The sequence below is a fragment of the Onychostruthus taczanowskii genome, unplaced genomic scaffold, assembly GCF_017590055.1.
Source record: "Onychostruthus taczanowskii isolate IOZ18803 unplaced genomic scaffold, ASM1759005v1 scaffold127, whole genome shotgun sequence".
NCBI classification, from domain to species: Eukaryota; Metazoa; Chordata; class Aves; order Passeriformes; family Passeridae; genus Onychostruthus; species Onychostruthus taczanowskii.
In genome coordinates this window covers 958142-970794 of record NW_024498429.1, presented here as the reverse complement: position 1 = coordinate 970794, position 12653 = coordinate 958142, and the positions used below count along the sequence as shown (strand labels likewise).

The 12653-nt window shown below is 39.6% G+C and overlaps 1 protein-coding gene across 4 annotated transcripts in view; it reads left to right on the top strand.

The window, feature by feature from the left end:
• The window catches only part of LOC121331644 (transcription initiation factor TFIID subunit 4-like), a 145417-nt gene that overhangs the window by 86999 nt on the left and 45765 nt on the right, over positions 1 to 12653 (top strand). For all 4 annotated transcript variants that reach the window (XR_005952043.1, XM_041396256.1, XM_041396255.1 and 1 more), the window contains exon 14: positions 11296 to 11418. Coding sequence is in view for 3 of the 4 variants with exons in the window: in XM_041396256.1 (XP_041252190.1) it covers positions 11296 to 11418 (123 nt within the window). In the remaining variant the exon portion in view is untranslated. The remainder of the gene's footprint in view (positions 1 to 11295; positions 11419 to 12653) is intronic.

Here is a 12653-nt window from a genome sequence, read left to right as displayed (position 1 = left end):
AAGGGCATGTAGAACAATTATTTCTTAGAGGACACTATTTTAATTCCCGTATTTTTAAAACTGGACTGGTCAGAAAAATGTGGGTTTTTTAGACTTTAGGGTTTTGAACATCAGTTTTAGAACACAATGAAGTTTTACCCTTCTACCTTTGCAATTTGATCAGGAAAGTAAATTTTTTCCCCCCCAAGATTGTGAGAAAGAGGAGTCTATAATGAGGATATGATCTATAGTTCTGCTTACTTATGATAATATGCCAAGGAATAGAGAGCAAAAAACATAGCAGAGTTTTCCTGTGAAGAATTATATTCTGCTGGTGGTGACACACATTTTAGGCTCATTATATGTTGAAGGATTGTAAAAATCTAAAAGGTTCAATATGCAATAAATTGAAAAATTAATTAACCCTTGTGTTGTTTTGGAGATGGGATGAGTGTTTTTAGAAAAAGCAGAAGGAAGAGTGAAAGATTAAAAATATTTTACTTGGAAAGAGGAAGGTAAGGAGGTGCATTTTAGATCATCTCATTTCCTTTCTAATGCAAATCTGATTCTCTGATTATTCACTTATATTATTTATTTATTCTTATACAAAAGGTAGAAATTATGACATGTTGGGAATGTAGGCATTTTTAATACTGCAATAATTGTGCAACTATTGCACTCTTTTCATCTACTGATGAAAAAGGATTTCAAGAAAAAATAATTTTGAATAGCATTAATTAATGGATTCTTAAAGTCCTAAGCGTATAATGTAACTGCAGTTCTTTAAAGCAGAAAAACAAGAGAGAAAACAAATAATGCCCCTTGAGCAGATGCTTATTCACGTAGGATAAGTAGTCTTTGATTTTGGAGAGGTGGTGTGACTTGCAGTTGGAAACCTTGATTTATTATGTCGTTATTTATATCTGCAGTAAATAAGGAATAAGCATAAAACATGAAAAGGAAAATTAAGTATTATGCTAGTTCTCTTGCTATTTTATTTACATGAAATAGGCATTTTTTAATGGTGTGTTGCTGTGCCTTTTGTTGACCATATCTGTGCGCCAGGTCTGTCTGCTTGTTTCCATTGGCTTGTCATGTTCACTAATTAGGGAACTGCTGCATGATTCACCTTGTTAATTAGAGGGACTTGCACACAAAGGCCCTTCGGGCAGTGCGAAAGAAGAGCCTAGCACTAGTGCCCTGAGAAAGCTACAGCCTGTGAAGTAATTCTTCTCATCTACCTTCTATTTTTTATTTGAAATGAATAAATCATTGAGATTTTCCTTGTGGAGTGAGAATGCAAGAATTCACATCTTTCTAAGATGTAAATTATATGTGATCAATAGAAGGGGATGACTACTGTATTGTACTTACAAGATTCCCTAATTTACTACTTGTCAGTGTCTGAGAAATTGCTTGAAATATTTTGTCCCCACACTGTGGTGCGTTGTTCCCTTGATCTGAAGCACAAATGAGCAGTAGCGGTTTTGCTGTAGTTCAATCTAAAATAGGAAAGATGTAGATTATTTAAATTCAAGCTTGTTTGGCATCCCCAGTGGAACTTCCATTTTACAAGTGAACCCCCAGCACCACCCCCACAACTTTTAAGGGGAAGAAGGTGGTGGGCGTGTGGCTATTTTTGTTCCCGGTGTTTTGCTGTGCCTCAGACCTCACTTTCCAGCAGAGTAGCATACTTGCTGTATTGTGTATTCTTTAGTTGAATATAGTTTCAGAATAAATTAAATTTGTTTTTGTCATGTCACTTAGAACTTGATCAAACCACAATCCAGACTGCAGAAGAGGAAATTGCGTTAAAAGTGCACAACCAGTCGCTACACTGCACATTTCCCATCTGTTTATGACACTTCAGACATTAACTCCAATGCCATTCTCTCTAACTATTTGATTAAAATTACTTATTACAGCCAAATGATTTTTAGTAGATTGCTACATTTGCCTCATTTCCTCAAATGAGGCTGGCAGTTTCAAGATGCAGATTTCCCATAAGAATGCTAGAGGACTGGTATCAAAATCTGGGCATTTTCTTTTGGAATAATCTAGTTAATAAAGCCTCTTACTAGAATTTCTGATTAACTGCTATTTTAAATGCACTTAAAATTTCTGCTATTCTAAAGTTTTGTGCTAATGGAATATAGCCAGAGAAATTTTACCGAAAAATAGAAAAACTTACTTGGAATAAAATGGGGAAAAAGGTTCAGGCTGATGTGAGATTTTATGGTATGAAATACTGTCACTCTTCACTTTCAGGAAGATGAGATCTTCCTGTGTGCCTTGGCTTCATTGATAGACCAGTGAAGAACTTCCTCCATCTTCTTGGTGCAGTTCTGGTGTACTGGTTTTTAATTAATTCAGATTTCAAGTTGTGGCAGAGATGAACAGAAATAAAAGTAACCAAAGGCTGTGCTCTGCTTGAAACTCCTGATGCACAGAGAAGATGGTGCAGATAAAATTCCTGATCAGACTCCCCTAGCACCAACACAAACTTGCAGGAGCCATGGAGAGTTCTCACCATCCAAATAGCTGTTGTATTGCTCAGACGTGATGGCAGATTCTTTGAAGGGTACTTTCAGAAAGGTTTGTTGGATGCCTGCCATGTGAAAAGCAGAGCAGTTGGTACACATTCCAGTCCAGCACTGAGCACTGGGTTACAGTGGGCAGCACAGCCTTTGGGATTACTGCTTGCACTCTTATTTTCCAGTGCATGATTTTAGAAAAGCACACTTTGTTGAGTATCTCCCAGTGTTCCTGTCAGTTGTCCCAAAGCCACAGCTCAACAGGTTTCCTGCTCTTATTACTTCAGTCTGTAACTCTCGACATGACCGAGCTCCACTCAGGCTTTCACTGTGTTACATTCCCTGATCTTGATTCAAACATCAGTTTGAGTCCTCACACAGTGTCTTACTTCAGGGGGAAAGGAGAAGATCCTAGAAATCTGGGGAGTATAATAAACCCCCACTTAGATGAGCAAAGGGCCTGGGAAAATACCTTATCCCATCTTTTTTTGCCAGAAGTGAGGATGAGAGTGAGGATGTTCCACTGGATGCTCCTGAGCTGAGGAGCCCCTGAGTGAAGCCCCTGAGCTCTTGGGCTCGTGTTCTTCCCACCCATACTGATGCTGTCTCGTGTCCTTTGAGGAACAGCTTGAGAAGATTGGTGATTGTCTATAATTGCTTTGCTCCAAAATAAAATAAAGACTCATAATAACAAAAGAACGGATCTTAGGGGATTTTTTTCAGAGTTTTTTTCTGATCTCACTACAGGTGAGTTACTGACACTCCAATAAGTTGCCAGCTCTAGTAGTGCTGATCCTGCCCACTTGTCTGTGCCTCAGGAACCCTTGGCTCAAATGGGCTTTGCTCAGATTTGGCCTGGCAAATCTGCCACACACTCTTACAGGACATAAAGGTTTAAAACAGATTTGTCTCCAGCTTAGCATAGGAGAGCCTGGAACTGGTGCTACTGGAGAGAAATTGTTTGAGGAATAGTATAACCAAAACCAGAGAAATTGTACTGGAGCTCAAACAACAGGTTCTGAGGAGTGAAAAAATGTAATGATTAAAGTTACTGGGAGGACAAATAAATCCATTGTTTGGTGTTTGAGGGATATCTTCCTTTAGTATTTATTATACACTGTGTTACTCTGCATAGGAATATATAGCTTAAGAAATGGTTGGACTGTTGCAGAAATAAATGTGTTTCCATTAATAAATAATTAAATAATAATGCATTGTATTTGGAAAATCAAAAAATGTAACCCAGTATGTTAAAAAATTGCAAGAGTTGAAAATCAAATCTCAAATTTTTCATGCTTTTGGGTTTTTTATAAATTATCAGTCAGCTGTTAAGGATACTTCCAAGAAATTTAAACCTGTGACTATTTTATATATATACATATATATGTATATAACTTCAGACAGTATGCAGTCTTGAGTAGTAAGGGGATAAAATTGTAGACACAAGGATAATTGTTTTTAAAATCCCATTTAACTGTGTAATGTACAAGACTGGGAAAAATTACAATTAAGGCTTTTTATTTCTGGGAAAAATAAAAATGAAAGGCAGGATGCACCTGGCATTTTCTATATCAGAGTTTGACACATTGTCTTGAAAGTAATAGGGCATGTTTAAATGGAAAATTTGAGTAAACTTGTAAAACATAATGAAATTAGATGTAATAAACAGGAATGTCTGTTGTAGGAAAGATGCTTGGTCCAAAGTACTCCAGTTAAGATTCCAGAACTGTGTTCAGATGCTCATTATTTTGAGAAACAGTCATCTTGAGGCTGAAACATTCCCAGCTTGGTCTTTGCCCAGGGTGATTTTTTCCTAACACTATGCAATAATTTTCAGCCGCTGTTAAAAGCGTGTGGGTAAGAAAAAAAGAAGAAACTCCCCCCACCAAAACCCAACAGACAAACACCTTTCACAGTAAAGAAAAATCTTGATCTAGTTCAGATAAATGTGCAGCCATTGCAAGGGACAGCTGGAGCTTTTACTGGCTTGTGGGAGAGCACTTGGGAAGGAGCAGCATCCAGCTTTGTACTGAGCAAAATTAGATACAATTTGTCAGAGCTGTGAATGTTTAAAACTCTCACAGAATGTGTTTGGTGCATGATCTGCTGTTACACAGGTGAAACACCTCTGGTGTGGCATTTTTTGCAGTACTGAGTGCTTGGAGCAGTTCCTTACCAGGCACTGGAGCTGTGCTGACCCTGAGAGATTTCAGAGGCAGAGCAGGGCTGGGGGGCAGCACAGGGCTGCTGCACACTTGAGCTGCTTTGCAAGGCTCCCTGAAATTCACTGAGGCACCCATCCTTCTTCATCATTGTCCTGGACTTCTTGAGGTTCCTGCCAGCATTTTTAATGAGTTTCATTTTTAATTGCACCTTCTGTTGTGGGCATCTTAGGACATGTGTAATGGTTCCGCATTTCAGGCACTCCTCAGCAGAAAAGATGTTTTTCCAGGGGGTGTAATCACTGTCCAGGACTGATAGATACATGCTACAGAACCATCAATTAAGACAAGTTTTTCTCAGCATATGACCCTGTTATCAGGAATTAAGCCATCCATCGCAAACAGAATTAGGAGGGATTTCCATTGATGCCTATTGGCTAGAAATCAATGCTTAAATCATTGTTTATATGATCTTGCTTTCATCAAACATTTCTGCCATTTAGCACCCTCTGTTGCCAGGTTCCTGCTCAGGGTTCACTGCTGCCTGTCCTCTCCCGTGAATGCTGTTGATATTTATAGCTTCTGTGGTGCTGGGAGCCTCCTCTCATTTCTCCTTAGGTGGTGTTTCTGAATTAGCTTGGGAATTGTAAGTAGATAAAATGTAGATCCTGGTGGACTGAGTTGGCTCTGTGGCTACAGAAACTTACTTTTACAACTTGGCTTCTATTCCTTTATCAAATCCTATATTGGCAGTGTTTAAACATACGTGACTACTTCCTTAAGCTCTTTTTCCTTTATCTTCACAATCATCTCTGTGTCTGTCACTGGGTTATTTTCCTTCTAGGCCAAAAAACATCCCTGAATTCTGCCTGTAGGCACAGAACCACCTCCTTGACCTTTCTCTCTCTCATGTGATCCCACTCCCTCTTCTCCCTTTAATTTTTGAACGTGTTTATATGTAGACTAGAATTTTTAAGAGTTTCAGCTGTCTTCTTACTTTCTGATCATATGGAAGGAAATTGCTCTTAGTCCTTAGCACCTACACCCCATACCCATATTTTATCTACGTCTCTGCTTTCGACAAAGCTCACTTCTGTTTGCCTGGGTTTTGCCTGACAAATAAGTGCATTCTTGGTTTTTGGAAATTACTAAACCTAGCTTTTAAGATCTAATGTTGGTGTTTCACATAGACATATGGCTGTCTTCCTTGTGGCATATGGCTTGTGGCACTTCTTTTTTAAATACCTAAATGTATCATAACAAATAATGATCTACAGAAAACAAACTAAAATTCTAGAACCTCTCTGGTTGGTTAGCTGCACTTTATTAAAGTGGTGAAGTAGTGTTCTTTCTGTGGTTTTAATGCTGTGCCACCATCACAAGAAAATGTCAGTGTTCAAAATAATGCTTTGTTCTTATGGTGTAGTTTTCATCAAATGAGAGACCTCCCATGCTAAAAATACATTTGGATTTGATAAGGAGTAAGGAACAGTGTCTAATTTGTAAGCATTTTTCTTGTATAATATATTGGAATATTTGTTTGTGTTTTAGATAAATATTTTTACTTTTTTAAAAGTTAATTGTTGTTAATGAGTGTGATTCTGAATTGAAGCATTGTTTTCTTCCCAGAGGGCAGAAATTTTAATATGCTATTGATAAATATATCCATATGATTTGTGATAAAGGCAAGTTAAAGAAAAATTTTGCATCAGGAGCCCAATATGAAAATAAGAGTGTGAATGAATGCAGCTATCAAACAGTTGCATCTTGTTGGTTATGTAGTGAGTTAGATTCATTTTGGGTAAATCACGTTAAGTAACAGGAAATTATTTTATCAGGATGTACAGATAGTAACAGGTGCTTCATTTGTTTAAATATCCAGTAATTAGTAACTGGCTCAGTTAGAAGATAAACTGTATTGTAGAAACAGGCTGCTTTGTTAACTTTAAAGTATAATTGATCATGTAAAGTCAGAAGCCTAAGTAGCTTTAGTTTTATAGGTACTTTTAAGAGTAATTTCAAACACTGAACATGGTGACATTCAATTCCTGTTATTCTCAGTGCTGAGAGTTCAGAGGGTGGTTACAGTGGAAGCAGGTAAGCAAAGCTGGTAGCAAAGTCATTTCCACTTGACACAGAGGATGTGATTCCAGAGTGCTCTGGGTTGAAGAGCCTTCACAGGCCAGGGTGTGCACTTGGCCTCTGGTGCACAAGGTGCAGTGTCCCCTCTTTTGAACCAAAGCCAAGATAATGCTTTTGTAAAAAATTGTTTTGAACACAGATTACAATTGGGGATAATATTTTTCATGAAAAGGCAGATGATGGGTAGGAAGGAGACTGGTGCAGGTAATCTGATGTTATCCATGAAGAAACAGAAATAGGTGACTTGGAAAAATAAGATAAAGTTTTAATAGGAGTATGAAGAAGCCAACAATGGTGGGATGTTAAAGCGTGGTCTGGGATCTTAAATAAAGTCTCCTCAAATGTCTTGCTAGTAAGTATCCATAAACTGCAAAGATGTTTTCTTGTAAGCAGGTTCATGGCTAACAGTGTGCAGAGAGGCTCTCCTGTCAGCTGGAATACACTGTATCAGTATCAGGATCATAACTCTTCTGATTATTTTTAAATGTAATTTTATGATTCTCTGCTTTCAGATGAGCTTTAAAGAAAGCCTAGAAAACCACCAGTGATAATTTATAAAAGATTGTTGAGATTTTGTGCAATACAGTATTTATCAAGTATTTTCAACACTTCAGCCTTTATGTTATAAAACAGCAGGACACTGTGATCTCACTGATGATGTGTTTGATGTATTAGAAATTTTTTGATCAGCATTCATGAAGGTTACATAAGGTTATTCTTTCCTGCTGTAGTTTACCACAGTGTGTGCTGTTAAACCAGTATCAGAAACTGTGTTGTGTTTCTGTCTGGATCTTTTGTACCTGGCAGCATATTCCTTATTTGTATTACAGGAATGTCTGTTCAGCCCACTGGGGCTTGATGATAAGTGAGGAATGTAGTGGAGGAGGATCCTCATCTGGAGAGCCTATAGCAGACATGGACAGGCTGGGTGATGTGGGGTGAGAGACACAGGGAGGTGAAAAATGAAGTCTTAGCAGAATTCACCAGTGTGGGTAGAACAGAGCTCAGCTCCTTTGGCTCTGTCTGTTGAGCCAGGTGTCCTATCAAGGGCTGAATTACAGGTAGTGGAAAATCTTGTGCATTTGTCAAGATTAGTATATGATATCAAGAACCATCTTCAATTTTTCTCACTGATCAAAAAAGAGAAGACAACCAGAGGAATAGATGAGTGCAAAGCTTTCTGCAGATTCTTGAAGGTTTCTTGGTAAAATCAGTTTGCAGGTTTCAAAGTGAGGGCAAGATTTATCCCACTATGGGAAATTTAGAGAAATGGAATGTTTTGCTTTACAATTTACATGTGCAAAAAATCTCAACAAGAGGCAGTATGTGCTGATATTCCACGTGGAAACAGCCAGGGTATAGTGTAGTACAGGTAGCACAGAGAGCCAACTAAGTATTAGCTTCTGTGGGTTTGAAAATGGTGACTATGGATAAGACACTGATACAATATTCATATAACCTTTGCATAATACCAGTTATCTGTCAGACTGTATTTCTGACCTGCACCTCCCAGGAAACGAATACTTACTCCAGTGCAAAATTTCTTATTCTGCAAAGCTTGACAACTTTGTCTGAGATCACTCTAAGCCAGTTGGCCCTTGCTTAAATATTCATCAGACTTCTGATAATTGTGATAACCCTTGTAGGCTGGCAAGCAAGGCAAATTAGCAAAAAGATGATTGATCTTTTTTTATATGCAGTTTTATCTTCAACCTTTCCTGGATATATGTTATACTATAGTAATAATTTCTTCTCTAAGGTATTTGCCAGTATCTAGATTTGCACTTCTATTTACAGTTGCCTTGAAGCCTCATAATTACAATACAGCTGAAATGTCCATTTTCTTTCCCTGACTACAAATAGGGATCAATCGAATTTTAAATGACTGCTTACGGGCTGGCTCCCGATCATGACCTTTGTAAATGATTAGAGCTCACCACTGTTGCTATCTACCTTGAAAGGGTAAGCGGGCAGCTCTGCCTAACTGGCATTTAATCTGGAAGAGAGCCAAAGATATTTGAGCTAAAAACCTAATAGGAGTTGGCAAAGAGAAGTATGTATAGACCTTTGCACTATTATTGAGATATTTTTCTGCATTTCTTTTTTGTAGTTAGGAAATTCTTTTACCCTGTAGATGAGAGACGAGAGATGCATTTTTAGATAATGTTATACTGGAGTTATGATAATAACTGCACTTGCAAAATATATAGCATAAAAGTGTGAAAAATGAGTTTTCAAACTCTAAATGACTGCATTCAATTCTCTGAAGAATGTGAAGATACAAAATGGTTTAGTTTGGTAGAGATCTTAGAGATCTTGTTCATCCCTTGCCATGAGCAAGGGACAGTGTTTCAAACACTAATGGGGTTTCAGAACGGAGTTTCAAACTGTAATGGGTTTTCAGGCTGGGCTTTCAAACTCTAATGGGGTTTCAGAACGGGGTTTCAAACTCTTAAATGACTGAATTCAATTTTCTGAAGAATGTGAAGATATAAAATGGTTTGGTTTGGAAGGAATCTTTGAGATCATTTTGTTCACCCGTTGCCATGAGCAGAGACATTCTTTACTGTCCCAGGGCTCTGTCCAGCCTTGGACACTCCCAGGGATGGGACAGCCACAGCTTCTCTGGGCAGCCTGTGCCAGGAGCTCAGCACCTCCCAGGGAAGGATTTTTTCCTTGTATCTAATCCAAATCCACACTCTTTCGGTGTGAAGCCATTCCCTCATGTCCTGTCACTCCAGGCCCTTGTCCAAAGTCCCTCTCTGTCTTTCTTGTCAGCTCCCTTTAGGCACTGGAAAGCCCCAGTGAGGTCTTTCTGGGCCTTCTGTTCTCCAGGCTGAATATTCCCAGTTCCAGCTCAGTGCTGTTAGGATGCTGGGGCTGTGTTTGGTCCCAGTGTCCACATCATGGACAAAGGTGGGCGAAGTGCCTGTGGTGGTTGACAGTGGCTGAGCATGAGCCAAGGTGTGCCCAAGGGGACAGGAGGCCAAGGGCACCTGGCCTGTATCAGCAGCAGTGTGAGCAGCAGGACCAGGGCAGTGCCTGCCCCTCTGTGCTGGGCACTGCTGAGGCCACACCTCGAGTGCTGTGTCCGGCTCTGGGCCCTGGTGCCCCTCTCCTGCTGGCTCAGCTCCTTGGTGCTGCCCTCCAGGGCTCTCTGGGTCACCTGCCACCCCTCCCCTGGGCTGTGCTGGGCCCTGGCACCATCACCTGGAGCCTGAAACACTCCCTGGGCAGCCTGTGGCCAAAGCTGCTCAGGCACAAGAGTGTGGCTGCCAAATGAATTCATCTGAGAACTGCAATGAAAAGAGGCATGAGGTAGATCTGCTTTTTCTGGACAGAGGTGGATGGAGAAAAGGGACTCCATGCTGCACGTTTTTGCTTAAACCTCCTCTCCTTTTAGCATTGGTTGAGATAGTTCAGGCCCTGCTTTTATGTGCAGATCATGTGTAGGTAATGGCTGAGGCACTTCTATCTCTGCTTGTCAGTTCAGTTTCATTTTAATGAGGAATTGTGCCTGTATCATTCCATGTTTTTATTGCCACCACTGAATTTCTCAAGGTGCTGTTCAATGCACTGCCGCTGAAGTGGGAACGAGAGTGACATCAGTGGGATTAGAAAGGAAACACCTCTCAGTTTATTGATAGATTTTGCAAACCCAAAGTTTTGAGATTAGTTGGAATTATTGCTAAAAATTATGAATGCTTTTATCTAATTAAGGTAATATGCTGTGTTGCCTGATCAATTATTCTTGTGTGGTATTGATCAGAATATTTATTAAAATATTAGTGTTCCTGGAAATATGACACATGTCATTAACACTCTGAAAGAATTTCACAGTTTGTAGTGAATATACAATCTTGCCTCTCTGCTGGTCAGAGCACTTTCTCCTATTTTCTGTAATGTGCTATATTGTTACATAATGCAGCTGGCAGCTGCTTCAAACTGGTCAAATGTATTCTTATCTAAAGCCTAAGCCCAGAAAGCACTTGTAAAGTCAGGTTGTAAGGTTTTGTGTCAGCATTACCTTTGGCTAGCATTTAGATAGAGATATCATATTAATTTAGACTTTAAGAAAACATAGGTATGTTTAAAATTCAAAATAAATATTCAGAATAAATATGAGATAAAAAATTAGTTTTTTTAAAGATTTGAATTGGTGTTTACACTCTTCATATCAGTCCTAAACTGGAGATGTGTAGTTAGTATATAGTACTTGCCAAAGCAGTTTTTAATGATAAGGATGGTGGTTTTGGAAAGAGTTGAGATATTTGGAAGCAGAAATCCTGTGAAAAGTCACAAGAACATCAGTATCTTCATTACTGCTCCATGGCCAGGCTGCTAAAATAGTACTGGGAGCAGTAAAATGCTGTCAGGGATTGCTCACTGTGACTTCCACCTCATGCTTGCAGGTCTGAAGATAACTTTTGGATAAGGCAAGAGAATAAAACTAAAGAGAGTTGTTTCCCTGTGTGCAGATGCAGCAGCAGGAGCTGGCCCAGATGAGGCAGAGGGATGCCAACCTGACGGCGCTGGCAGCCATCGGCCCCCGCAAGAAACGGAAGCTGGATGCTCCTGGCCTGCTCACCATAGGAGGAGAGGTAAGTGTGCACCCAGAGTGAGGGACATCACCCCTGCAGAGCCTCCCAGGAACACCTGGAGCTGCTGCTGCTGCCGCTGTCATTTGGAAATGCACATCAGCACGGGAGCCCAGCTCGTTAAAATGTTAAAATGGCATCTCCTTGTAGTTGCATTTTCAAATGTGAACTTCCAGCAGGTCATTAAAGAATGTTTTTAAAATAGTTAAATGGGAAGTGTAGGTCTTAAACAGCCTTTATATCTGTTTTCTCCTCTGCATAATCTGAAAAAAAACCCAAAAAGAGTAGGAAATGAAGAAGTATCTGACAAAACATAACTGTAGTCTTACAGTTTGAACCAAGAGCTTATAGTAATACCAGTGTGGGTTTGTGATAAATGTGTGTCCAAACTCCATCCAGAATGTCAAGGTGTCCCCCACCACTGGAAAGATGAGTTTATAATCATACTAAATTGTAATTTCCGTAAGAATATTGTGCTTTAGAAATAGGATTGGATTCGTTAACATGATTCTCCTGATATTTTACCTGGACAAGTAGCTGTGCTGTGCAATAAATGCAAAATTGTCGGAAGCCTGATCTGTATTAAGCAAGGTGGAGAACCAGGGTGATGTGGTTGCAGTGCTGTGGGTGGCTCTGTAAGAGCACTGTGTGGTTTGGTACAGATACACTTGGGCTGCTTTTCTTTCTGCTGAGTCTGCCCACGCAGTGGAGTCAGAGGAATTCTCCCTATTACATGCCTGTTCTGAGGAAAATGCAAATATTTCTGCATTTTGTTTTGAATAGCTAAACTAACAGTTTTGGCTCAGACATTTGACTGTCTAAATGCCAGGCATTTCCAAAGGCCTTTTTGTTTCCCATTTTGGATAGCTTTTATCTGACTTCTCTCTCTTTTCGTGTGCTAAGATTAGTGCTAGGGAATTGGCTGAGCTAGGAACAGAAGTGGATCCTGTTTATACTCTAAAATTGACTTAGGACTTAAGATACGTAGGAGGTGCTTCTGTTTCTGGTAAAATTTGTTTCAGACTGAGGGAGTTTCTCGAGTTTTGTGTTGTCCTGTTATTATTCCCTTCCTTTCAGTCTCCCTCCTTTATCTTGCATTCAGTAAAGAATTCTGTTCTCCTCCACATGCACCTGTAACAAATCTCACAGCAGCAAGCCCAAAGGAGCTTTCATTAGAAGCTTGGCTAGGTGGTCATAGCTTTGGCTTTCCCACATTTAGAAATAATTTGAAACCTTCT